At 42.0% G+C, this 27,847-nt stretch overlaps 1 protein-coding gene across 1 annotated transcript in view; it reads right to left on the bottom strand.

Annotated features, from left to right (window-relative positions):
* The window catches only part of PRTG (protogenin), an 84,436-nt gene that overhangs the window by 35,805 nt on the left and 20,784 nt on the right, over positions 1 to 27,847 (bottom strand). Inside the window, exons 4-12 of the mRNA XM_069958423.1 lie at positions 15,195 to 15,339; positions 14,427 to 14,560; positions 12,312 to 12,449; positions 11,268 to 11,426; positions 9,759 to 9,918; positions 9,301 to 9,548; positions 6,741 to 6,905; positions 4,754 to 5,059; positions 1,431 to 1,619 (exon numbers count right to left, since the gene is read on the bottom strand). Of these exons, the coding sequence (XP_069814524.1) occupies positions 1,431 to 1,619; positions 4,754 to 5,059; positions 6,741 to 6,905; positions 9,301 to 9,548; positions 9,759 to 9,918; positions 11,268 to 11,426; positions 12,312 to 12,449; positions 14,427 to 14,560; positions 15,195 to 15,339 (1,644 nt within the window). The remainder of the gene's footprint in view (positions 1 to 1,430; positions 1,620 to 4,753; positions 5,060 to 6,740; positions 6,906 to 9,300; positions 9,549 to 9,758; positions 9,919 to 11,267; positions 11,427 to 12,311; positions 12,450 to 14,426; positions 14,561 to 15,194; positions 15,340 to 27,847) is intronic.

Here is a 27,847-nt window from a genome sequence, read left to right as displayed (position 1 = left end):
TTTGCAATTTACTTAATTTAGGTTTTTGTTTTTTTCACTGTTTTCTATATGAAATACAATGCCATAAAATTCACCACTGGTTGTCTCGCTTAATGGAAAATGGCAGTCAAGGCTCCATTACTGCGGCCATTTGTTTTGTAGTAACAGCAAAAAGAGAGACTAAGTGCAGGAGGGGATGTCAGTTGTCCCTTTGCTCTGCACAGGCTGATAGACCAGCAGCCATACACACCCCTGGGCACTGCCGCAGTTGAGTACACTAACTGATCTAAGGGCAGCCCACCAGCTTAGGGGCAAATGCAAAAGCATGAATGAGCACTAAATGGACCAATGAAATGGAGCTATGTAATTAAAATATAAACCAACAGCAAGAGACTCAAGAGGCCAACGATAAAAACTTTTGACATGTGGCTGTTTTGTACCAAAAGCATTTGGAGAAGACAGTGCCCATTCAAATTTTACTGTTGCTCTTAGGAGAGGCTCGATTTGAAAATGTGGTCTTTGGAGTAAAAAAAAAAAAAAAAAAAAAGAGAAAGAAAAGTGTGCACCCGGGTTCTGTACATCTACAACTAGAGTGACTGAAGTGGCTTATCTGGAATATTAGAAATGTAAAAAATCTAAATATTTAAGGATCAGATTTTTACACTGGTGCAAACATGAAGAAAATATGTTGAGGGTTTAACACTTTAAGACTGGTGGAAAGCTTGAACACTGGGCTACAACTGCATTCACATCTATTTCAGAAATCTTCAGTCAACTGTTTGAAAGGCAAGCTGATATATTGCCCTGACTGATCTTCATGATTTAATTGAGTAATTTATCAAACTTAATTTTGTGGAAGCTCAGCCATTTTCCCTGTAACATCCACTGACTGGCCTAGCAACGAAGCCATTAGCATTAAATGGAGATCTGTGATTCACAACTTCTCTAGTCTACATACTGGAAGAGTTTGACCTGCAAAAGTCAAAATACTAAAGATGCTGTATACAGAGCATGGAAGGAATATATCTAATTGGAGCAGATGGGAAGACAGTCTGTTTACTGTCACAATCTAATGTGGAAAGTGTGTGCCAACTATGTACAAATCATTACAGGGAGATATTATAGAACAATAGTAGTAAACATGACTGACCAAGGATTTGGGAGTCTCATTGAAGGGTTTGGCTGATAAGAGAGCATACAGATATCATATAGGGGTCCTCTACTCAGCATTTCCTATTAAGAGACAAATCTGCTGTTTTATCATGGGTTAGCCAAACCTAAGTCTCCAAACATGAGAGGCAAGATGTAATAAACCAATGTGGTACCGATAGAGAATATGGCACTAGTTTTTGTTACATTAGGAGTTATATTACAAAGCAAAAAAAAAAAATTAATGGACATTTGAAAAAATATTACACAAGAATGTTTGCCTCTAGAGTGTATGTACTTACCTAATCCACCAATGTTGTAATCAAAATCTTTAACATCCAAAAGGATAGGCCCACTCTCCTGTTGCCCTTCCTCCTTGTAATACAGTTTATAACCTTGAATTGTTGCTGTGTCTTCAGGATCCTGTTGCCATCTCACAGCTATTGTTGTGCAGTTCAACGGATCTAAGCGTAATTCTGGGGATCTTGGTGCTATAGAGTAAAATTTATACTTTTAGTAATGGCCTATTACAATATATGTGATATATATATATATATATATATGTGTGTGTGTAAACGATATAATTGTAATCCTTTCTAAAATGTAAAAATGACCTGGAGATCGCACTTTGCCCTCTTAAACATTATCCCTGCACAGTGGCGCTCCAAGTCACCTACTGTGCAATAAACGCTTCTGTGCAAACAAAGCTGTGAACATTGCCAGTCCTGCGACACCTTTATTCTCAGGATCAGTGTAATTCAATTCTATCAAACGATTACAGCATATCCTAACACCGGATGGTTTTTTGATGCATTTTTTTTAAACTTCATTTTTTTGAGGACCTGAATTCTTTTACTTATTATATATTGTCTTTTTATTTTAGTGAAAATATTTACACTTTAGTAGACTACAAGGCTATGTTCACACACTGTTGAAATAATGGGCGTTATATGCAGTTAAATGATGTCCATCTAATAAAAATGTAATTTTGATGGTGTGTGAACATGGCCCAAACCAGCATCTAAGTGATTAAGTCTGAGGCCCCCTTCACACGTCCGGAAAATCTGTCCGGATTTCCCATCAGGAAATCCGGACGGATTTCCGGACTCATAGGCTAACATTAGACACGGACACTCTTCCAGATTTTTCCGGAAGGGTGTCCGTTCCGGAAAATAGGACCGGATTTTTTAGATCTTGTCCTATTTTCTTCCGGAAATCCGGCACGGACGCCCCCATAGAAGTCTATGGGAGCGCCGGAATCACGGGCATTTTCCTGATGTATATCAGGAAAGTGCCCGCGATTCCGGACTGGTAGAGAGCCAGCCGTCCGATCACCCGCACACCCCCATCCCCACCGCAACGCACCGCAACGCACACTCTGCCCGGCACTACAGGGCTGGCTGGCCAGAGTGCGGTGCAGATCCCCCCCCCCCCCCCCGCCGCCTAACCCCCAACACCCAGCCCCCCCTGCCGCCGCCACCACTCACCACTGGAACTCCTGCTCTCTGTCATCTGACCCTCTCCCCCACCCCCCCGCCCCCCCCGCGAACTCACCACCGGGCCACCCGCCGGATGCTCCGCACCTCCGACCGCCGCCGCCACCCGGACCTCTGCACTGCACTCTGACCCGGATCCCAACCTCGCGGCCCCGACAGAGCAGGATCCAGGACAGGTGAGATTACCCCTTTGGACTACTACTCCCACCATGCTCTGCTGGCAGGCCATGATGGGAGTTGTAGTTCTGCAGCCTGTGGCCATCCAGGTTGCAGAAATACAACTCCCACCATATTTTGCTGACAGGTCATGATGGGAGTTGTACTTCTGCAGCCTGTGGCCATCCAGGTTGCAGAAGTACAACTCCCATCATGGCTCTGCTGGCAGGCCATAATGGGAGTTGTAGTTCTGCAGCCTGTGGCCATCCAGGTTGCAGAAGTACAACTCCCATCATGGCTCTGCTGACAGGCCATGATGGGAGTTGTAGTTCTGCAGCCTGTGGCCATCCAGGTACATGGGTACCTGTGATTTATGTTGGCATACTAGACCATATTATCTCATCAGGAAATCCTGAAGGTTTTTCCTGATGGTTTCCTGATGGTAAAAACGGATTACTGTCAGGAAATCCTGATACTTTCCTGATGACATTTGAGGTCTCCTGATCAGGATTTCCTGACAGTAAAAACTGACATGGACGTGTGAATGGGGCCTGAGGATTGACGCCCATTTTTAAAACAGGCAAACACTTTTACCGGTTTTTGTGCTGATTATACAATAAAACATGATGTTTCAAAACTCATAAAGTAAGAAGTGGCACATTGAAAATGTATACTGTGGTTTAAACTGTTTAAGATAAGAAGTTCAGGCTACTAAATCACATTGTATGAGGTCCTCCAATATTACATTAGGTGTTTTATGAGATATCATAATCTATTAAGTGTTGGAATTCAAAAAGTACCATAATGACAACTAATACGGCACCAATAAATTAGGGATTTCTAAGTTTTTAGGCCTTGGGTGGCAAAAAAAAAATCTGCACTGGATACATTGGTATACTCAATGACAAACAATGACAAAGTAAATGTCACTCAGAAACATTTCAGTGTATTTTCTATATATTTTAGAGACAAATTCTATTTAAGCCATATGAAATTTACATTCTTTTCAGATTTGAACACAAAATTACAAGGTAGAAAGCCGACTGGTATATCAAGTTCAGCCACTGATAGGCTTCTATGTCAACACGGAACAACAATGTCACGAAATTGGAGCTACAGTTTTGTTTGCTCGGGCTGTCAACTAGGTGCAGCCTCTCTGACCCCAGTTTTCAGTTTACCTGATTTGATCCTATTTAACCTTGTATAACATGATTCTTTCATGACTCCATCATACGTGTAGGCTTTTCCACCAATTCTAGCTTTCTTATCACATAACCAGAAACCTATTATCACTCATTTATTGTTCTATGCCTTATGTAGATGAAGTAAATTAGGAATCCACACAAATAGAAAAACCCAGGTAAATTGTTATATTTTATAATATCCTTATAATGAGTGGGAACAACCTAACTATGCAATGGTGAAGAAACCACAGGGGGAATGTACTAACTGTTGCAAATTTCAACTTCAATTCTTTACAAATCACAGGAAAAGCTGAAGTTAGTGCCCCACATGTAAGTATCCGTTGACTAGTAAGGATCATTTACGTACTGCACATTTGATAAAAAATAAAAGTCCAAAATGTTTCAGCAACATGATTTCAACTAAAGGTCCTCATACACCTGGTTCGGCCGTTGGCATGAAGTGTATCGGGCTCTCCCAAACAACTATAAATAGATGATATGCGTGGTAAAATGTATTGGGCATGACGGCAAATCACTGCTGAACCCCTTTGTTCTCGGAGAGATAAGCCGCAGCCACAGCGTGAGCTTACCTCTCCCCTCCCCAATATGAGGAGTGTGGAGGAGGGGAAAAATAACGGACAGCCGAGCAATTGTTTGGCAATCTGTTATTAAAAGGTGTACAGTCTAACTGCCTTGCATCTACATATATAGATTCCCTTGACAGAAGCACATGAGAATAACTGCACATAAATATTCATATGTAATTGTATGTTTGGACAAAGCACTTGCCTCTAATGCTGCTCGCTTTGGGAGTCCTGTGTGAGGTCCACACTGAGGATTCTCCCCAGCCCACTTTTGTTGCTGCTGCTATGCGGACCAAATAAACACTGTCAGGTTTCAGGCCTTCTAAGAAATACTCATATGTTGTCCCTGGAAGTTCTAGAACCTGGACAGAGCTTTCAGTGCTGATTCGAAAAGATAGGCGATACAGGTTGATTTTTCCTCGCCGAAATTTCGATGGAATAGGAAGCCAGGAGATCAGAACATCTGTCGGACTGCGACTTGTTAAACTGATTTCTGGAGCCCGGAGTGGAACTGAAAAACAATGTGAATTTTTTCATACTGAACAGCAACCTACAAAATGTACCTACATAGAAATATAATACATAGAATATAAATTACATACAGTCAAACATGATTGAGACGAGTGGTGACCTTCTCAAGAATAGAGTCAACTTACATAAGATGTAAGTGAACTGGAGACCTTTCACAGAACATTCTGGCCTTGAAAAGGTCTTTTGGAGATTTCACTGTATGAAGCAAGCTCAAACATCTTTCTATGTAAAGTGATCAGCCACAACTGTAAAACTACGGCAATGAAGTGGATGATGTTACTCTACAATGGCACCTCTCAAGCGGCTGGATACATTAGGTAACATGCAAACAGGCAGCAAGGCAGTTCTTGAAGTTAATACATTGGAAACAAAAAAAAAAATGGATAAGGCTGGGTTCACATTTCATTTCTGCACTCCATTTTTTTCATCTGTTTCATGCAAAAAATGAAAGAAAAAACAGATGCATTTGCGTGCATCCATTTTGAACCGTTTTTTTTCATTGACTTCCATTATTAAAAAAAAAAAAAAGGATGTGTTTTCATCCATTTTTTTTTTTTAAATGGAGGTATAATGGTAAAAATAGGTAAAAAAAAAAACAGATTGCAATAACACAGTGAACCCTGCCTAAATGTTAAGATCTGAGCAACTATAACAAAAATGAAAATGTGATAGCTAGACAACTGGGCCAGACAATCTACAAAATGGCAGGTCTTGTGGGGCGTCCCAGTATGCAGTGTTTAGTACCAACCAAAAGTCTCGCATCATGTGTTATTCATGTCGTAGACATTGCTGTGGACCGAGTACAACCCTTCATAGAAATGGTATTACTGACTTCATTCTGCAGAATAATACAACCTGCTGCACTGCAAAATCACTGAGGAATGGTCTGAAAGGTATGACAGTGAGGGAAATAAAGAAAGACTGTGAAAACAAAAACTGTCTGGCTTTGCCCTAGTAACTTATAGCAGCTCAGGCTTCATTTCATTCACTAGGATATGAAAGCTGAGCTGTGCTTGGTTGCTGTGGGGAAAACCAGACTGTTTTTGTTTTCATCAGATCTCATACTGATCAAGCATCTGTGGGCTGTGCTGAGGAAACAAATCTCACCTATGTTTTAATAGGTCAGAATTGTTTTGGTGGGGCAGAGGTACCCTACACATCAGGCGGTTTTAATGTGGCTAGTTACTGTACTTATCAGTTTAAGAGCCAGTTCACACAGAGTAAAACTGGCGGAATTCCGTGTCATACTTACAGTCTATGGGAGGGCTCGCGCTCCGCCTCTCCATTTGGAAAAATTGACATGTCAATTCTTCCGCGTGGAGAGAGAAGGCACGAGACCTCCCATAGACTGCCAGTATGACATGTGTGAACTGCCTCTTACTGTAACATGACATATGGGTTAACAGACAGACAATGGAAAGAACCTAAAGATAGATAGATGAGGGGAGCAATTATTCAGGAACGTTGGCCCCATGATTCAACTGAATACCTCTCTACACACACACACAGATTATTTATATTTAAATATATATATATATATATATATATATATATATATATATATATATATACACACACACACACACACACACACACATGTATACATACACATACACACACACACACAGAATACTAAGCGGGCAATGTGAAAAATCTCTTACCATCTTCAAGTGTGTTTTGTGTCACATGGTCTGACATCTGGCTCGCACCCATCGGCATGTAGGCAACAATGTAAAATGTGTAGTTGCTGGCTGGTTCCAAATCATCAATAATGTAATGATTTGTGTCATTTCCAATAACCACCTGATATTCTTCATTATTTAATCCTATGGAACAACATAAAAAACACAGCATGTTACATCACACATGTAATAGGACTTTAACCATTTACAACAGGTTTTAATGTTATGTTCACTCTTATTTTAAAGGAGAAGTCTGGCGAAAATGATAATTTCCAAGGAGGCAAGGGCAGGAAGGAACATAATAAACAAGCCCGCTCAGCCAATATATGTATTGCCCAATCGGCTAGTCAGTGACTAGAGCGGGACACTGCTGCAGTCACTGATTGGTTGAGCAGGCAATTTATCAGCTGGGTCAGGATTTTTTTCTCAAAAGTGATTACAGCACAACTTTGGGGAGTTCCATTGTGGGTGCCGTAACCTGTGACGCGGTGCTGCAAAGGCACAGGTAGAGGTAAGTAGCATTTATATATGTGTTATATTTTTATATGTTTCCTCCTGGGAAACTGATTTTCACTGGAGTTTTCCTTTAAGTTATACATTAAAAAATCTCTGTAAATTTCCCCTACAGATGAGCTATGAACTATCATGTGGTAAATACTTATGGTAACTCTATACAAAAATCCACAAATTGTTAATCATTTTGATAGCTAAGCAATGATGTAACATATTGCAAACTAGCCCAGGCGTCCTACACATCTATATTTAATGGTAACTGTTCAGCCACAAGCTTTTACCCCACTAACATTAACAAACACTAAAAAAATTCTCTTCAAGAACTATGCCCAGGCAGATAGAATATAGAAAAACAGCATTATACTTACCCATCTTACTCCCCTCAGTGCCTAAAGCAACACCCTTTATATAACCTAAAGCTTCTTCCTACTATGGCTGCTATACAGAATGATCACACAGAGGATGCTTATCGTGTAACAATCTTGTTTCTTGTTATTTTTTATAATTAATTATATCTAACTCAAGAGCATGAAAAGTAACAATCGACTTGTGTTCCACAACTCGTCACAACAAGTTCTGGTAAACTGTTTCATTGAAGTGGGGGGAAAAAAAAACAAAACATGGCTAATCGATGGACCATTTACCCCCTTATAATTCCTTCATCCTAAATCCTTGTGATTAAACGTTGGGAAAAACAAACCCCGTTTTCTCAGCTGCGCCATTCAAGAACAAGCCGTTTTATAAGAAACAACAACTGCACAAAAAGCTGCATTGTAAAAGAGGCGATTATATAGTTGAAATCTATTCTGGACATTGGGATAGGATGAAGGCAGGGGCAGTGAAAGAGAATGCACTCTATAAATGTGTTGTGTCTTAATGAGCTTAGGAAAAATTTCAGCAATTCATATTGAAATATGCAGAGGGTTGCATTGCCGTGATTCTCTTTGTTGGCTCCTAATTCCTATACACAGAAACTGGTAAGCGGAATAAGGTTGCTGAAGGCTGTTGTGGTTCAAGTCCATTTCACACCAAAATGCATGTCAACTTAATCAAAACTCCCCCACCGCCCATTACCATTAAATTTATAAACAAAACCCAAGACCAAATTCAGCTATTAAGCTTTCCCACATTTCTGAATTGACTAAAAAGCATTTTAATTAGACAAGATTACTGGCATCTCACAACAGAGCCGGTGATGGTTTGTTAATTAGGAATGTCGTGGCACGATTTTTGACCCGCTAAACAAGATCCTTAAGCTCAAATTAAAAGGCCTTGTTCTTGGAGTGAATGAGCCACTGGGCCTCATGTGGAGGCCTGATGAAATGGCCATAATAGGGGGTGAGACCGGCCTACAAACAGAATCACTACACCCTTTGTAGCGCTTCCAAATTGCTAACAAGGAATTAATACACTCATGTACTCTCATCAGACCTTTCGTTTGCCCGGCGCACTAACCCGCTAATTTAAATGCAAGATCTGTCTCTCTTTTAAAGAACACCTGTTGGTTTTCTTTGAATGGCATCTCTTTCCATTACACACTAACTGCTTATATATTAAGTTGCATTCATCCCTATAGAAAATATCATTGTGCACAAGTTCCGTAGGCCGAGTCACAAAAGATGTTTGTTTTTCCTTTTACATATCTAAAGAAACATCAATTCAGTAGATAAAAGCACTGTAACAAAGCGGGGACTCTGTACACTTGTATATATTGAATGCCATTACTTTACTATTGGCAGAATCAGATAAAACAATCTCTAGCATAAGATACAAGCATAATTTCCATTGCTAAAAAGGCAAGTAGATTAAGCTAAGAATACGGTACAAGCGATAACACAAAGAGAAAGCAAATTCATTGCTGAGTGGAGATAAAGCACCTGAAACATTTGTATGTTGACGTTTTTAGCTGCACATTCTAAGGTAGTTCTGGAAAAGAAAATCTTATAAAAAAGGACAAAGGGCTTGTGCAGCTGTCAGATATCTATAGGCTTTTCATAAACACATGCTACAATTCACTTATTCTTACCTTCCGCCTTCATGTAATGCACAGAATAAGCAATGACTTTTTCCGAGTTATACAGAGGCCTTTCCCACGATAGTATAATGGCTGAACTGGACATTGTCTCTGCTCGGAGGTTACGTGGAGCACTAGGCCTGTCTTCAGACATCACAACAGTCAGCCTTGCCCGGGACACGACAGAACCCTGGTTATTTTCGGCCATACATTGATACACTGCATCATCTTCGGGAATGATCTGATTAATCACAAGTTTACTAGAGAAGAAACAAAATATTAAGGGGATACTATATAAAAAATACATACAGTTATAAGCTTTGCCTTCCCAAGCAACTAAAATACTGTCACTAGTGTTAGTGAACATGTTAGTTACTAGTGTCTGTGACCAAGTTACCATTTTTTTTTATCAAAGCAAATGTAGGTAAAGGTTTTTTGTCCCTATTGGTTCCATTCCTATTGTTGTTTACCTGCTGTACATTTTTATTCTCCCGTTAGAATGGATCTTTCTGCCATTTTTCAGCCAGGTGATTTTGGGGCTTGGGATTCCTTCTGCCTGACATACAAAACGAGCAGTTCCTGCACGCGGCCTTGTCAAACTTTCTGGCCGCTCAATAAATGATGGTGGCGCTGTAAAGTCACAAATGTAGAGGCTTGTTACAAATGTTAAGCACCCAGATTTTTTTCTCTAAAAGATAATAGAGTAGAACTAAAAAAAAGAATCTTCTAAATCCCTGCATTCTGGGACTGATTTTTATATTAAAGGGGTTGTCCATTTATCTTCGGTTGTGTGCTGTCCTGACCCCACAGGACCTATCCTCTCAGACCATCACTGACTGAGACAGGGCACTAATGTGGTCACTGTTTAGCCGAGCAGCCAGTTCCTGTGGGTAACGGACAGCACAAAACCCAGAAGAAGAAGAGACATCCAGAAGCATCAGAACGTCTGCGGGGAACTGGAGGGGTCGGGCAGTAGTGGATTTGTGAACAGCCCGGGGCCTATGGTAAAGTTAATCCGCCCCTGGGGTCGGGTATAAACACGTTTATTCAGGGGCTTAACTAGAAATGGCTGGGCCCCATAGCAAACTTTTGATTGGGGCCCCCCCTTCCCGACTGACCACTCAGCCATCAAGTCTAGTTAAAACTGCAAGGGCTCTTCAGGAGTGCTTGCTGTTTAAGGGACATTTGCAGAACCTGGGAGGCCCGCTTGGCCCCCAATAGGGGGCCCAGTGTATTGCAGGAACAGACAACAGGGCCTCCTGATGTGGTGGGCCCCATAGCAGCTGCTATAGCTGCTACAGTGGTAGTTACGCCCCTGCGTTTATTTATTTTTATACCACTTGCTCAGAACGTTCACACAAAAATTTTATATATACAGCCATGTTTATGTGCCCTCTATGGATAAGGGTAAGTAAGCCACAGCCAGAAAGCTCTTGCAGCAGCTTATATCTTCCAGAACAACAGGGTGAAGAAGTTGAAATCCAACAACCCAACATCATCTTTTGTGGATGGTCAAGAGGCTGCCATACACTTTGGACAGTAGACTGAACCTGCCAAAAACAGCAGGTTAGGCCACCTTTGGTCTAAAGCATATAAGCACCTTAAGTCATTGAATTACAGTGAGAGATTTGAGTGTGAAACATGATATAGTATGGAAAACCAAATGTTTATTATGAATGTATCAGGCAGATCAAAGCCATCAGCCCAATTTCTTTACTTTTTCCCAAAATTATTTTCATTGCAAGTTTACAAATTAAAGGAAGGATAGCAATAGGGGAAGGGGGAATAGGGAAAGGGAAAACGGTGGTGGATATAGAAAAAATAAACAAGATCACTCCAATTTCTAGTCTAAAAGTTTTCATTTAAGTTAATTGAAAAGCAAGGAACGATGAAGATACTATTATGAATTATTTCCTCTCCTAGATACTATGGTATGACAAACAAATGTAGAAAACAAAGTAACAAATTCTAAACCTTACCCAAGACAATAACATTAGCCATTGCTACGGTGAAATTACGAGTCCCTGGTGTAGTTGCTCTGCAAATATAGATCCCTGCATGTTGCAGCTTTACATCTGATATCACAAGATTTCCATTTCCCACTACTCGGGTATTGAAGACATCAATAGGTTTTTGGTCTAAAAAAGAAGTTCTCAGGTTTTTTTTAAGTTATTTAACATTTAATCAATAATTTATCTTCAGGATAAGATATCATGACTATACACAAGGAATATCACTAATTCTGGCCTTTTATGCCTTTCTTTTCACATTTCCTTCTGTGACGCGGTTCCATCGATTCTAATGGAGCTGCGTCACAGAGGGGAGGGGTTTCGTCACACTGAGGCCGGCGGGCCTGCCCCAAGTGCTCTACGGCATGCTAGGGAAAAGACTGATGCAGTGCACGGGAAACGGGAGGCAGTTCAAAAAAAGGACTGCCCCACCGGCATCTCCTGCCAGTCTGTTAATATAAAAAATCCAAAGCGCTAGTAGTACATTCACTTTAAAGAGCCAAATAAATAAAAGGTAATTCAATCCAACTCTCTAAGAACTAAGGATTGATGACTGTGTTTTGGTCACAGAAAAATAGCTCAAAATCAGTTGGTTCCAACCGCCAATAAAATGAGGCAGTAGCTTTATATCATTTTAGTAAAACACAAAGAAGTGAAGCATGGGATAGCCACTGTGATTAGCTTAAAGTAGTACTAGGGAGATAATTTAACTTTTTTTAAATCAACTGGTATCAGAAAGTTATACAGATTTGTAAATTACTTCTATTTGAAAATCTCAAGTCTTCAAGTACTTCAGCTGCTGTATGTCCTGCAGGAAGTTGTGTATTCTTTCCAGCCTGACACAGTTCTCTCTGCTTCCACCTCTGTCTGTGACAGGAACTGTTCAATTCAGGATTAGCCTTCTATGGAGATTTGCTACTGTTTCGGACAGTTCCTTTCACAGAGAGATGACGACATAGAGAGCACTGAACAGAAAACATTCTCACAAGTTACTCATTTTAGTGACATACTTACCAAGCCTGCTCCAGGATACTATTGGCTTAGGGTTCCCCCTAGCCATGCACTCCAGTGTAACAGTTTGGTGCACAGAGGTAGTTGTATTCTGTGGTGGTGCTATAATGACTGGCTTTTGGATAGGTTCCTCCTGTAAAGCTAGAAAAGAAATGTACAAAAAACCTTTAGATTTACAGTCACAAAGGCAAATTAAAGGAGAAGTCCAGCAAAATTTTTTTATTAAAGTATTGTATTGCCCCCCCAAAAGTTAACCCACCAATATACAATATTACGCAAGATGCTTATAAAGTGCTTTTTTCCCTGCACTTACTACTGCATCAAGGCTTCACTTCCTGGATAACATGGTGATGTCACTTCCTGGATAACATGGTGATGTCACGACCCGAGTCCCAGAGCTGATGATGGCAGAGGGATGCTCAGTGTCCCTCCAGTGCCCTGTGTCCCGCAGTGTCCCCCTGCCATCATCCTCTCCAGCAGCCACAGCCCGCACAGCTCTGGGAGTCGGGGCGTGACATGACCATTTTATCTAGGAAGTGAAGCCTTGAAGTGCAGGGAAAAAAGCACTTTATAAGCATTTCCCATAATAAGTGTATATTTGGGGTTTGTATAACTTTTGGGGGGGCAATACAATACTTTAATAAAAATTTTCACTGGACTTATCCTTCAATGAATATACACGTCAATACATTCAGATAGTTGGCACACATATACAAAACGCAAGAGTAACTTTTAACTTGTGCAACGATATTCTTCCATATGCACAATAAAGCCGCATTATTATGAGCAGCCATTAGGTCATGAAGGAAGTCACGTGTCATGGGCTGGCTGGGTGGTTATACAGAATAAAGGTGTGTGATGTCTGCACACACATCCCTCACTGCAGTCATGGATAAAAGGGGTGATTTATCAGAGCTGCAAAAGGGGATGATTATTGGCTTTCTGGCCAAGGATGACAGTATTTAGGAAGCTTTACAGCGTGTGAATGGTTTTACAGCCATTGCTGGAAGAACGTAACCTGGTGGTAACGGTGTATGGAATTGTAAAGTGCTGCGGAATCTGTTGATGCTATATAGATAAATTATTATTATTATTGTGTGGGGAAGGTTTCCGTGGCATTCTCTGCGCCCACTAATCCACGTGAAATACATTCTAGACTGGTTTGCCTAGGAATTCATCCTTGCAGATCACATACACCCATATCTGCTGATTATCTTCCCTGGGCATATAGGATTTCCAGTATGACATTAATAAGTAACAATTCCTTTATTTATATAGCACTTTACATAGCTTGCATTGCTCACATTTTTAGAGTATGGAAGGAAAACTCCTTGCAGGATATAGCTAGAATTGACCGAAATTGGTTGAAAGAAGATGACCAAGATCCTGGGCTCCTAATATCCCAGACTTGAACCCAACTGAGCGTCTGTGATTCATGCATTTACTTTAAGGCTCCCCCTCATGCAGCAGCTTTGGGATGCAGAATGATTCCTGGTAACTGTCACAACTTTCTGGGATCTTACAGAGTCACTCCCAGCCTGTACAGTGCTGCACAGAGCTGCTAGATTTGTGGTCATAATACTGTGACCCGACTTTGCATTTATCAATGGAATGTTGTGTGTTACCATACCACTTCAAATTCACAGTCACTATGTATCTTAAAGACGTCAGTCGAAAATAAAAAAAAAACCCTGGGCAGGCAGGGGGTTGGGGTGGGGGTTGGACGGCAACATAATAAAGAAAGTATACTTACTCATCCCCGTGCCCCCACAGCACCGACTCTCTGACCGCTGGTGAAACTCACTTACCCTCCGACTTCCTGTTACGTCACATAAAAGTACCTGGTCCGGCAGATGGACTGCCCACTCACTGACTGGCAAAACAGGACATCCATCAGCCGGGTTGTGACATTGCAGCAGCGGTAGCTGCAGGAGCCTCACAGGCATCTAGAAGGGGTGATACTGTGCAGTATACCTTCTTTATTATGTCCCACCCCGGGATATTTTATTATTACTTGACTTCTCATTTAACTTAATGACTACACAGAATTAGTGATTATATTCTATTAAATTATAATAAGCAGCTATTAATCCTTATCATAAATTGGTTACAACATACCTGATACAACAGTCAATGTGGCTTCAGCGCTCTTCCGTCTATTTAATAGGTTGGTGGCTATACATCTGTAATTTCCCGCATCTTTCTTAGTGATGCCATGGATCTGAAGAACACCTTTTGGCAGCACAGTAATCCTTTTTAAATAATACATGAAAAATAATATGTTAACACACACTATATATATATATATATATATATATATATATATATATATATATATATATATATATATAAATTATAGGCAGGGTTTGTTATAGTGAGCAAGGCTCTATCTGTGCTAAATAATTATCTCTATAATAAAAATATCTGTGTATGTAGATAAAGCAATAGACATGTAGCTAGACAGTCATGACATGACAAACCTGTTATAATGGTAATAGCAATCACCTAGGGTGTACTAGATCCATACACTTGATTGCAGATATCATTTATTACATTAGAGGAACTTGCTGCTACTTTTCAGAACGAATTCCAGATAAAATCAGCCATAGTCATATGTTAACTTACTATTGATCAGCTCTTGTAAGAAGCCAGCACTAAATGGAGAAACACCACTGTGTGAAATGCTTTATGGCATGTTAGTGGCCACACAAGAAAGTCAATGGGGCCATCTGTGATCAAACGACTACAAAAAAAAAAGATTCTATTGATTTTGAAAATGGAAAACCTCAAAAATGAATAGTGTAGTGTGTATAGCCTGCTCTACTGATTCCTGAGAACAAATTTATGATGTGTGTCAGTGTAAACAGTAAGATTGTGTTACTTTACCTGTCCATAGCAAGAGGTAGAGCTGTGCGATTTACTTCCCAAGTAACAACAGCCGGAGGGTTTGCGGTTATCTTACAAGAGAAACGTGCTATCCCTCCTTCTTGGACCTTTATTGACATTGGTTGTTCGTCAAAGGCAGACATGCCTAAAATACATAAAAAAAAGCAAGAGTGAATATTGAATATTGTGCGCAAATAACTGACTGCTAATGTATTAAAGAGATATTTTCATTATATTGTTAAAAATATATCCGGTCAGCTCTAAATGTATTATCTGACCTATAAGTGTGCGGTCTGACTTGATTCACCAGGATGAAAATCTGGTTAGAAATACTAATGAGAATATTGCCTACAATGTACAATGGAGAGAACCCGGGTGAAAGGTGAAAAGTGCATATAAGTACGATAGCAGGACAATTTACAAGCACCATCAACAATCACATTATAACAAAGAAGACTTTAGTGTCAAGAATATTAGCACACTGCCTTCAGTTATACTCAGCAAACAATATGCAAGGTTGTTACATGTCATGTATCTCCTATGTTTGTTTCACACAAGCATTTCTACAGTTACTGGGTAATGGATATTCCAGACAAAAAGACACAAAAAAAGGAAACACCATCTTCAGGCAGTTGTACAAATCAGGCTTCTTAATAAATTGTAAAACCTAACACATTCTTGACCTAACTGCTAAAGGCCTTTTACACGGGCAATTATCGTACTGTAAATCGATATATTGGTTCAATTTGAGGCATAATCTTCTGGTGTAAACACGGCAATGTCCAAACAGCGAATAAAAACTTGTTCGTATGTCGTTGATCGCTGAACTCAAAATCATTGTTAATTGTTTGCAAGTCTTTCGATATAAGCACTTGACGTTCGGTCGTACCCAGGGAACAGAATTATATTACAATATTAAAATGATTGTAATAACTTTTTGTAGTGATTTATCTTTTTATCTAAATGTCTTGCTAAACAAAAGCTGAAGTGATTTATCTGTATGTTTAAAAGGGACCAGTTTGGAACAGCTATTGCAGTTAATAGATTCACTTTAAAGGAGCGCACTTTTTTTTTCAATTGGTTTCAGAAAGTTATATCGATTGGTAATTTACTTCTATTTAAAAATCTCAAGGCCTCCCATACTTATCAGCTGCTGTCTTTCCTGGCGGAAATGTTGTTTTCTTTTCAGGCTCACACAGTGCTCTTTGCTGCCATCCCTGTCAGAGACAGGAACTGTCCAGAGAAGGAGAGGTTTTCTACTGGGATTTGCTTCTGCTCTGTACAGTTCCAGTCTCAGACAGAGGTGGCAGCAGAGAGCACTGTGTCAGACTGGAAAGAATCCACCACTTCCTGCAGGACATACAGCAGCTGACAAGTACGAGAAGACTGGAGATTTTTAAGAATAAGTAATTTAAAAAACCAATAAAACTTTCTGAAACCAGTTGATTTAAAAAGAAAAAAGATGCTTTAGTACCCCTTTAAGCATCCTGAAACCGAATATGTCCAAATTTTATTTCAGCAAATATCTACCAACAGCTGAGGGTTTCCATACACATGAGATTCTTGGTGGATTCTACAGAAATCTGCAGGACTGTCAGCAATCTAATATTTATAAGCAGCTCTTCCATAGAGACAAGCTGTAGCTGCATTAGACTCACGGAGGCTACATTTATAAAATGTAGACAGACTATTCCTATTGCAAATTATTATTTGTTCTTCTACAGTTCACATTTCTGGCTACAGCAGCCATCTCATCCGCTTAAATGTCATTTCCAGAACAATTGTGCCTTTTTTAGTAGCACAATCTGTTAATGCCCCTTTTAGTCAGTGCTAATGTCAATTTAAAGCCCAAACTGTAAAAGCAATGCTGTGATGGGAGGACCAAGCCATAAAACAGCCTCCACATCAAAGTCCGCCAGAGGCTTCTGCTGTTTGAGAAAACAGCTCCCTGCACAACACCATAAATGTAATTGCCTTTTTATGAGTGGTTCACCCCTTTCTATTAGTCTGTAGATAGTTCTCAAGTTTACAACCTGGCAGAAACCACACCGGCTATTGTGTTATATGCACAACATTAAGCCTGGTGAAATGATGCTCATAGCACCTGTGTTTCCTACACTCGGGAAATAAGATCAATACTATTGTGAAGGACCAAACAAACCCAACATGTACCGAATGCTTAGCACATTGGACCACATAGGTATGCTTTGGGGCACGGGTAAGAAGAGCTTCAGAACACCCAATGCATTACACCACCAATCAACCCAATCAAGTGTCTGTGAGATGTGCTAAACAAGCAAACCAATCCCTGGAGGCCTCACGTTGCAACCTGCAAAATGTAAAGGATCTGCTGCTTAAAGTGAATGTACCAGCAGCATCAATATACCAGCATCAGCACGGGGATGCCAGTGCGCAGGTACCGGGCTGTGCTTCAAAAAAAGGGTCACTGGCCTGGCCTGAAGCTTTGGAGGTGGGCCAGCCTGCCCCTAGTGTGATGTTTTGCCCTCCCCACTCCCCTCCAGTGCTTCAGGCTGGGCCTGTGACCGGGAATAGACCGGCACCATGCACAGGAACCTGGCCACGGTTCAAAAAAAATAAAGGACCACAGCACTGGCATCCCCACAGCAGTCCATGCCTCAATGGGTCAGCATTAGTGGGACCTACACAAAATTAGGTTTTAATGTTATGGCTGATCATAGTAACATCACCACCACTTGAAATTTGCCTACATCAGTTACATATAGATTGAAGATCTGTCCAATTTTTTCACATTACAGAAAAAACAGTCAATAGTTTACTGAAGGTGAGACAATATTACTTATAAGTGTAATGCATGAAAGATCTGTCATGTATCAAAGTAGATGCTTTTATTTCCAATTCTGGAAAGTATATGCATGGTATATTTCATTTCCTGGACACATCTTCCTAATTTGTTCTGTGGTTTACAAATCAAAATACCCTAAAACACAATTGTTACTTCCCCAAGCTGTCAGAGTTTATTACTATCAACCGCACTCAGACCACGTGTAACTCTAGCATGGCCTTAGGGAATGAATCAGTCCAAGATGAAAGTTTATCAGATTTCACATTCATTTGCAGCGCCCACTGATAATAGATAGTCAACTATAGCTCCCTACAGGAAATTGCTTAATCCCTCCCCACATGTGTACATATATATGTGGCAACACTACACTGGTTATCTTGTAGGAGTAGTTTTACATATTTCTGCAGTTCAACAACTGTAGCTCTTTTAGGATGTACTTCTATAAAGTACATATGTTTGTACTTATTGGCAAGCAGAGAATAAATCATAAGCGTGATGCTTACAGTGTGCACAGGGCATATAGGATAGGTGTTGATGCATTATGAATGGAGCAATCCATAAACACCTTATTTTGCCAACAAGCTGAGAACATTTAGATGGATGATTTACAAAATGCAACAAAATATCAAAAAGCTCATTCTAGAATAACATACATACCACAATACAATGCAATTTTTCTTCCCCATATGACTATGGTTTCAGAAGCTCTACAAGCTATATACACATTTGCTATGTCAATCACCAAATTCTTTCAAAGTTCAGGATGTGAGGAGCTGCCCAGCAGCCATTACAACGGACAAACATTTCCAATGACCAGCTAAACACCCTCCACCACATGGCAGTCATTAAAAGGTCAAGGAGCCAACAGCAATATGTGGAAGGAAGAAATCCCAAATACTAAGCCCAAAAAATCATTTTCATGGCAGAAAACAAATAGATTTAGGAAAATTGAGATAAAATGTAAAATATTGTGAACAAAATCAAATGTATCTTTTGTATCCCCCACTCACCCAACAGTGGCCAAAGTACATCCCTTTGGCCTCCATCGGGGTGGTATACATTAGTATATCTTTATTTTCTGTAAACTGTGTTTTAATCATTGTCTATAGTTCAGATTATGGTTGCTAACACATTGGTAGAATTTACCAAGAACTGGAAAATTGTAAATTTCCTCTGTTTTTTTCCCTAAAGAAATTTAGGGGAAGTTGCCGATTCTGGTTTGATACATCATTGTGTAATGAATGTTGGTACCCGATATTTTCCTCTTTTATGGTGCGTTTAACGATTATCGTGCGAATTGTGCGAATTTGCGCAATAACGATCGAATTCGAACGATAATCGTACGTGTAAACGCAGCAAACTATCAAACGGCGAGCGAGAAATCGTTCATTTTGATCTTTGAACATGTTCTCAAATCGTCGTTGATCGTTCGCAAAAAATTAGCAGATCGTTCCGTGTGAAGTGTCGTTCGCCGATTTAACCAATGTGTGAGATTAAAGCGACTCCATACCCACAATCTGTCCCCCCCAAACCACTTGAACCTTCGGATAGCTGCTTTTAGTCCAAGATCTGTCCTGGGGTCCGTTCGGCAGGTGATGCAGTTATTGTCCTAAAAAACAACTTTTAATCCTCCAGCGCTGTCTCTAACGGCCGGGGCTTACATTTGTATATGCATTAGGCTGGCACACCCTCTCCGTCCTTCCTCCCCACCCTCCTCATTATTAGGAATGATCGAGGAACATTTACTGCTGTTTGAGCTTTGCACAGGTGTATTAACGATCCAGCCCATGTGCCGGGCTGCCACAGGTGGGGAATAGGAAGCAATCTGCCTGGAGCATTCCTAATGATGAGGAGGGTGGGGAGGAAGGACAGAGAGGTTGTGCCAGCCTAATGCATATACAAATGAAAGCCCCGGCCGTTAGACACAGGGCTGCCGGATTAAAAGTTGTTTTGAGGACAATAACTGCATCACCTGCCGAACGGACCCCAGGACAGATCTTGGATTAACCCTTTAAGGACCGTGCTAACTTTCGTTTTTGCGTTTTCGTTTTTTCCTCCATGTGCTTAAAAGGCCATAGCACTTGCATTTTACACCTACAGACCCACATGAGCCCTTATTTTTTGCGTCACTAATTGTACTTCGCAATGACAGGCTGAATTTTTCCATAAAATATGCTGCGAAACCAGAAAAAAATTATATGCGCAGTGAAATTGAAAAAAAAACGCAATTATTTTTCTTTGGGGGGGCTTCATTTTTACGCCGTGTGTCCTATAGAAAAACTTAGTTGTTATATATGTTTCTCAAGTCATTACAATTAAAACGATATGTAACATGTATAACTTTTATTGTATCTGATGGCCTGTAAAAAATTAAAACCATTGTTAACAAATATATGTTCCTTAAAATGGCTCCATTCCCAGGCTTATAGCGCTTTTATTCTTTGGTCTATGGGGCTGTGTCAGGTGTCATTTTTTGCACCATGATGTGTTCTTTCTATCGGTACCTTGATTGCGCATATGCGACTTTTTGATCGCTTTATATTACATTTTTTCTTGATTTGATGCGACCAAAAATGCGCAATTTTGCACTTTGGGATTTTTTTGCGCTTACAATGTTTACCGTGCGAGATCAGGAATGTGATTAATTAATAGTTCGGGCGATTACGCACGCGGCGATAGCAAACAAGTTTATTGATTTATTTATTTATTTCTATTTGTAAAATTGGAAAAGGGGGGTGATTAAGACTTTTATTAGGGGAGGGGATTTTTTATTAATAAAAACACTTTTTTTAACTTTCCCTTACAGTAATATGAAGCCCCCTGGGGGACTTCTATATACACAGAACTGATCTCCCATTGAGATCAATCCTGTGTATATAATAGAGCAATGATCCATCAGATCGGTGCTCTATTATAATGGTCTGCTGCAGACCATCTGAATAGATTGCCGAGCCGGGATCAGCGTCATTCCGACGCTGAGCCCCGGCCGGCTCATTAGAACGGATCTCTCCTCCGCGATCGCATCGCGGGGGGGGGAGATCCCCCACTGGACACCAGGAAGAGGGGGCACAGCTGCTATTCAAATGCAGCTGTCAGCTTTGACAGCGGCATTTGAATAGTTAATTAGCCGGCCGCGGCAATCGGCCGCGCAGGCTAATACACGCGGTCCCTGGCTGCACTTAGCAACCGGGGACCGCGCGCTGCAGAGAGGGCTCATGCCGGGAGCCCTCTCTGTTTACTCTTAACACCCGTCATGCGTCGTTAAGAGGTTTTAAAAGCAGCTATCCGAAGGTACAAGTGGTTTGGGGGGGGGGCAGATTGTGGGTACGGAGTCGCTTTAAGCGATCGCAAATGAATTTTCCGTACGATATATATCGTACCGTCTAAACGCTGATCGTTATGAAAAAAAAAACGTTACTCCAACACCGTTAATCGTACGATCGGGCCAATTATCATTTTGTGTAAACGCAGCATTAGGCTGTGTTCTCATGTGTTAGTGAATGCACACACTTGAAATCAGGCTCCCACACATCTAGCAACGTTCATGCCAAGTTGCTGGGAATATGGTCAACATAGTACTGCCAATGATGACCGCATGAGTGAGTGATGAGGGCATGGTTTTGGATACGGACATTTACCAGCATGTTGGAACATAGCCTTAGGGTTGGAATATTGCAGGACTAAAAATCATTAGTCATTTAAACAAGTGCTGATTGACTTGTACATAGCTCAATGGTGCTTGTATCAGACAGCTATCGTTAATGGGTACCGATCAGGAAAACAAGTTGAGAGAAGAGATTGAAAGCACAGTTCACTTCCTGGCTCTCAGAGATTTCCCTCTAGGCAGTGCTATTATAAGCCCATAGGACTGCCTGGACAGAGACAACGGACAATGGAACGAACTGCCACACACTGCTCACTTTAAAGGGAAATGGACAGCACGTATAGGAATACATACATGCTGCCAGTTTCCAGGGGCCGATCACAGGAGCATTGTATACATACCTTGGGCAATGCTCTGTGATCCGGCGTCTTCAGTAAAAAGCATCTTTATACCTGGCTGACAGTGTCAAAGAGGTGTGTCTGTGACGCTAACTTGCTGTCGGGCCGCCGCTGTAGCTTCAGGCAGGCTGGGACTGTGCGGGGCAGGTGCTAACTGATATCCATGCTGTCAGTTTCCCTTTAAGTTACCTTCACTTTTTAGACTATTAGTGTGAATGATTGCATCTCATTAACCTTGTTTATTGCAGTGGTTACAAACCAATATAAAAGGAAGCCATACAGAATTCATAAGGCATTTATAGTCCATATTCTATGCAACCATATGTGTCTTGTGTACATATTTGAGAAATTGTATAGTCAGTCCTGAAATGTATTTACCCCGGCCAAGTTTACGCTAATAACTTTAGCTGTTTTTGTCGCACATTAATGTATACGCATTTATGTCATTTTGGCAGGGAATGGGTTAAGCGTTCTAATTAAGAGCCTCATGTGTCCTATCGCTTAGTCCAAGTGCTGTTGACAGAATGTATTTGATTTTGCGAGCTTAGCAAGTGCGATTTGATCTTCTTACTTTTAAGGCATCCCAGATGGGTTTCCTCTTCTTAGATTATCTATCATCCAGGCTGCAGTGTGTGGCCGGAGAAATGCACAATAAATGCTAATACACTTATCAAATAGCTTCCCTTGGCCCCTTAAAGTTTTCAGCAAAGGAGAAAACAGTACAAGGCAGGCAAGCAACAAGCCACATTAAACAGCTTCAAAGCTCTTCATCTTGTGTGGCCACAATGCTTTTAGGGGCCAAAGGGCACATAGATCCCCCCTTGCCAGGGGTGCTTTTTCTGAACACTTTGCCAAGTGATTGGCTTCTTGCGTTGATAACTAATCCTACACATACCTTTTCCCAGGGCTTGCTTCCATTCCATTAAGTATTAGCACCAGTAAGCAGCTAAACAGTCACATGAAACACTCATAGGATCCCTGCAAGTATTCACAAGCAATTAAATACTAGGAAAATAATTTATGGGAAATACATTTTCCTCCTTGCAGCTAATAATCCTCTCATCTGTCTGCAGCCTGCAGGATATGTGACAACACACACCTGAGAACTTCCATGATATCATGTTATAATATGCTTACTAATTCCAAACTTAGCAAGGGTACTTTGGTCTTATTCACACGTTCAGTAAATTTATCCGTAATTGTAGATTCACAATAATAAACAAATCTAGGGCACACTGATTTCTATTGGGCTATTCCCACTGTCCGTAGTTTTACAGATCTGCAAATGAAAAAAAAAACAAAAAAACAGGACATGTATGGGCCGTTATTACAGTACGGATTCACCCACAGAAGTCTAAGGGTCCTATTACACTGAGCGATTTTTAACGATTAACGACTAATGATAAACGATCGCAAACGAGATTGTTTATCTTTAACCTGAAATCGTTCACCATATTACACAAAACGATAATCGTTAGTTATGATTGTTATTGTGATTGTTACTGTGATCGTTTATTCCTTCTGATCCCAGAGAAACAATGAACAATGTGCAATTACACTGAACGATTAGTGGAAAATGTGGAACTTGAGCGAACGAATGTGGAATTACAGCGAATGTTTAGCGAACGATTAACAATAATTTTAGGTTCAGATCTATATCAACGATCAACGACACACAAATGATTTTTCGATCGTTGCCTGCAATTAGACAGAACGATTATCGTTTAAATTCAAACCATTTAACGATTTTTCGCACGATAATCGTCCCATGTAATAGGGTCTGTCATTTTTGCAGATCCAGGACCTTTACAGAAGAAATATGTACAAAAAATACACCTTAACCCCTTAGTGACCGCCGATACGGCTTTCTACGGCGGTCACTAATGGGCCTTATTCTGCTGCCATCAGCTTTTTACGGCGATGGCAGAGAATAAGGCTGCGGGGCCGGGACGGCCCCCACCCCATCCCCCCGGCTACCGGAGGTAGCTGAGGGGTTGGGGCAGTGTGTGAGGTCCGTCCCGGCCCCCCCCCTTACCGACGATCGCCGCTATTAACGTTATAGCGGCGACCGTCGGTAAATGAGAGTACCGGTGCCGCCGCCACCTTTCATCTCCCCCCGCCGTGAATCTACGGCGGGGGGAGATGAAATAAGTATCCCCCAGACCTCAGATCAGCCCCCCCTAGTGCCCCGATAACTAACCCCCCTCCCCCGGCGGCCATCATTTCCAAGATGGCCGCCGCTATCGCTGTGAACCGACTAACGTCGGTTCACAGCGATTAAAAGGTTAAAATGAATGAAAGCCCCATGCTCTCCGCCACCGGAGGTAGCGGAGAGCATGGGGCAGTCATCGGGGACCCCCCTGTGGGGTCCCGGTACAAGCGATCAGCGGTATATACTATATACCGCTGATCGCTTGTGCCATGTGCTCCCGGCACTTTTTATCCCCTGTCACCATGAATGATTGGTGACAGGGGATAAAAAGTGATGTCCCCCCACCCCCCAAGTCGCCCCCCACCCCCCCTGTCACCCCCGTCCCCCAGTCACCCCCCCCTTCCCCATATACTCACCGGATCGACGGAGCTCCTTCCTCCTCGACGTCCTGGCTGGTTATGAAGTGCGCATGCGCTTCACAACCAGCCAACTCTGAAAATTTAAAGTGACAGAGACCAATTTGGTCTCTGTCACTGAACTATGATTACTGAGATAGAAAATATCACAGTAATCATAGTAATACAGTGAAAATGAATATGTAAAGTACAAAAAGTGACAAACATACAAAAAAATAAAACACTTTTTATTATAGTAATAATTGCAGTTTACTCCCAAATTACCCCTAACCCCTCCCCAGATTACCCGTAACCACCGCACGTTGCCCGTAACCACCGCACGTTGCCCGTAACCACCGCACGTTGCCCGTAACCACCGCACGTTGCCCGTAACCACCGCACGTTGCCCGTAACCACCGCACGTTGTCCGTAACCACCGCACGTTGCCCGTAACCACCGCACGTTGCCCGTAACCACCGCACGTTGCCCGTAACCACCCCAAATTGCCAGTGACCCCCTCCAGATTGCCCGTAACCACCCCAAATACATGTACCCACCCCAGATTACCTATAAGCACTTCAGTTTATCAGTAACAATCCCAGATTGTCTGTAACCCTTCCAGGTTGCACATAACCCCCCCAGGTTCCCCGTAATCATGCCAGATTACATGTAACCCCCCCAGATTGCACGTAACCACTGCGCGTTGCCTCTGACCACGCCACAATGCCTCTGACCACGCCACGATGCCTCTGACCACGCCACAATGCCTCTGACCACGCCACGATGCCTCTGACCACGCCACAATGCCTCTGACCACCGCACGTCGCCTCTGACCACCGCACGTCGCCTCTGACCACCGCACCTTGCCTCTGACCACCCCAAATTGCCAATGACCCCCTCCAGATTGCGGTGCCCATGTCAGATTACAGGTACCCACCCCAGATTGCCTATAAGAACTTCAGTTTATCCGTAACCACCCCACATTGCCCGTAACCACCCCACGTTGCCCGTAACCACCCCAGATTGTCAGTAAGGACTGCAGGTTGCGCGTAACCACCCCACGTTGCCCGTATCCACCTCAGATTGTCTGTAAGCACTGCAGGTTGCCCGTAACCAGCCAACGTTGCCTGTAACCACCCCAGATTGTCTGTAAGCATTGCAGGTTGCCCGTAACCACCCCACGTTGCCCGTATCCACCCCAGATTGTCTGTAAGCACAGCAGGTTGCCCGTAACCAGCCCACGTTGCCCGTTACCAGCCCACGTTGCCTGTAACCAGCCCACGTTGCCTGTAACCAGCCCACGTTGCCTGTAACCACCCCACGTTGCCTGTAACCACCCCACGTTGCCGTAACCACAGCAGGTTGCCCGTGACCACCACACGTTGCCCATAACCACCACACATTGCCCGTAACCACCCCGCGTTGCCTGTAACCACCCCACGTTGCCTGTAACCACCCCAGGTTGCCGTAATCACAGCAGGTTGCCCGTGACCACCCCATGTTGTCCGTAACCACCCCAGATTACCTGTAACCACCTCAGGTTGCCCATAACCACCCCTGGTTGCCCGTAACCACCCCACATTACCTGTAATCTAATTTTTTTTATCTTATTTTAGTAACTGCGCTATTCTAATAACCATTACTAGCTGCGGTTTTGCTCCTGTAAATTGGCACTCCTTCCCTTCTGAGCCCTGCTGTGTGCCCATACAGTGGTTTATGCCCACATATGGGGTACCGTTGTACTCAGGAGAACCTGCGTTACAGATTTTTGGGTACGTTTTCTCTCCTGTTCCTCGTCAAATTGAGAAATTTCAAACTAAACCAACATATTATTGGAAAAATTCGAGTTTTTCATTTTTACTGGCCAATTTTGAATACTTTCCTCTAATACCTGTGGGGTAAAAATGGTCACCACACCCCAAGATGAATTCTTTGAGGGGTGCTCTTTCCAAGATGTGGTGACTTTTGGGGGGAATCTATTCTGCTGACACTACAGGGGCTCAGCAAACGCACCTGGCGCTCAGAAACTTCTTCAGAAAAATCTGCACTGAAAATGCTAATTGGCGCTCCTTCCCTTCTGAGCCCGGCTGTGTGCCCATGCAGTGGTTTATGCCCACATATGGGGTACCGTTCTACTCAGGAGAACCTGTGTTACATATATTGGGGTGACATTTCTCTCCTGTTCCTCGTGAAATTGAGAAATTTCAAACTAAAGGAACATATTATTGGAAAAATTCGAGTTTTTCATTTTTACTGTCTACTTTTGAATACTTTCCTCAAATACCTGTGGGGTCAAAATGCTCACCACACCCCAAAATAAATTCTATGAGGGGTGCACTTTCCAAAATGGAGTGACTTATGGCGAGATTTTACTCCGCTAGCACTACAGGGGCGCTGCAAACGCACCTGGCGCTCAGAAACTTCTTCAGCAAAATCTGCATTGAAAAAGCTAATTGGCGCTCCTTCCATTTTGAGCCCTCCTGTGTGCCCATGCAGTGGTTTATGCCCACATATGAGGTACCATTGTACTCAGGAGAACCTGCGTTACAAATTTTGTGGTACTTTTTTCCTCTTGTTCCTCGTGAAATTGAGAAATTTCAAACTAAAAGAACATAATATTGGAAAAATTTGAGTTTTTCATTTTTACTGTCTACTTTTGAATACTTTCCTCTAATACCTGTGGGGTCAAAATGGTCACCACACACCAAGATGAATACTTTGAGGGGTGTACTTTCCAAAATGGAGTGACTTTTGGGGGGGTTCTATTCTGCAGACATTACAGGGGCTCTGCAAACGCACCTGGCGCTCGGAAACTTCTGCAGCAAAATCTGCATTGAAAAAGCTAATTGGCGCTCCTTCCCTTCTGAGCCCTCCTGTGTGCCCATGCAGTGGTTTATGCCCACATATGGGGTACCATTGTCCTCAGGAGAACCTGCGTTACAAATTTTGGGGTACTTTTTTCCTCTTGTTCCTCGTGAAATTGAGAAATTTCAAACTAAACGAACATATTATTGGAAGAATTCAAGTTTTTCATTTTTACTGTCTTCTTTTGAATACTTTCCTGTAATACCTGTGGGGTCAAAATGGTCACCACACACCAAGATGAATTCTTTGAGGGGTGTACTTTCCAAAATGGGGTGACTTATGGGGGGTTTTCTCTCTGCTGACACTACAGGGGCTCTGCAAACGCACCTGGCGCTCAGAAACTTCTTCAGCAAAATCTGCATTGGAAAAGCTAATTGGCGCTCCCTTCCTTCTGAGCCCTGCTGTGTGCCCATAC

Source organism: Dendropsophus ebraccatus, chromosome 1 (assembly GCF_027789765.1).
Source record: "Dendropsophus ebraccatus isolate aDenEbr1 chromosome 1, aDenEbr1.pat, whole genome shotgun sequence".
In the NCBI taxonomy this organism is placed as follows: Eukaryota; Metazoa; Chordata; class Amphibia; order Anura; family Hylidae; genus Dendropsophus; species Dendropsophus ebraccatus.
Note: the sequence above shows the minus strand (reverse complement) of the source record. Positions and strands in the feature narration are given on the sequence as shown.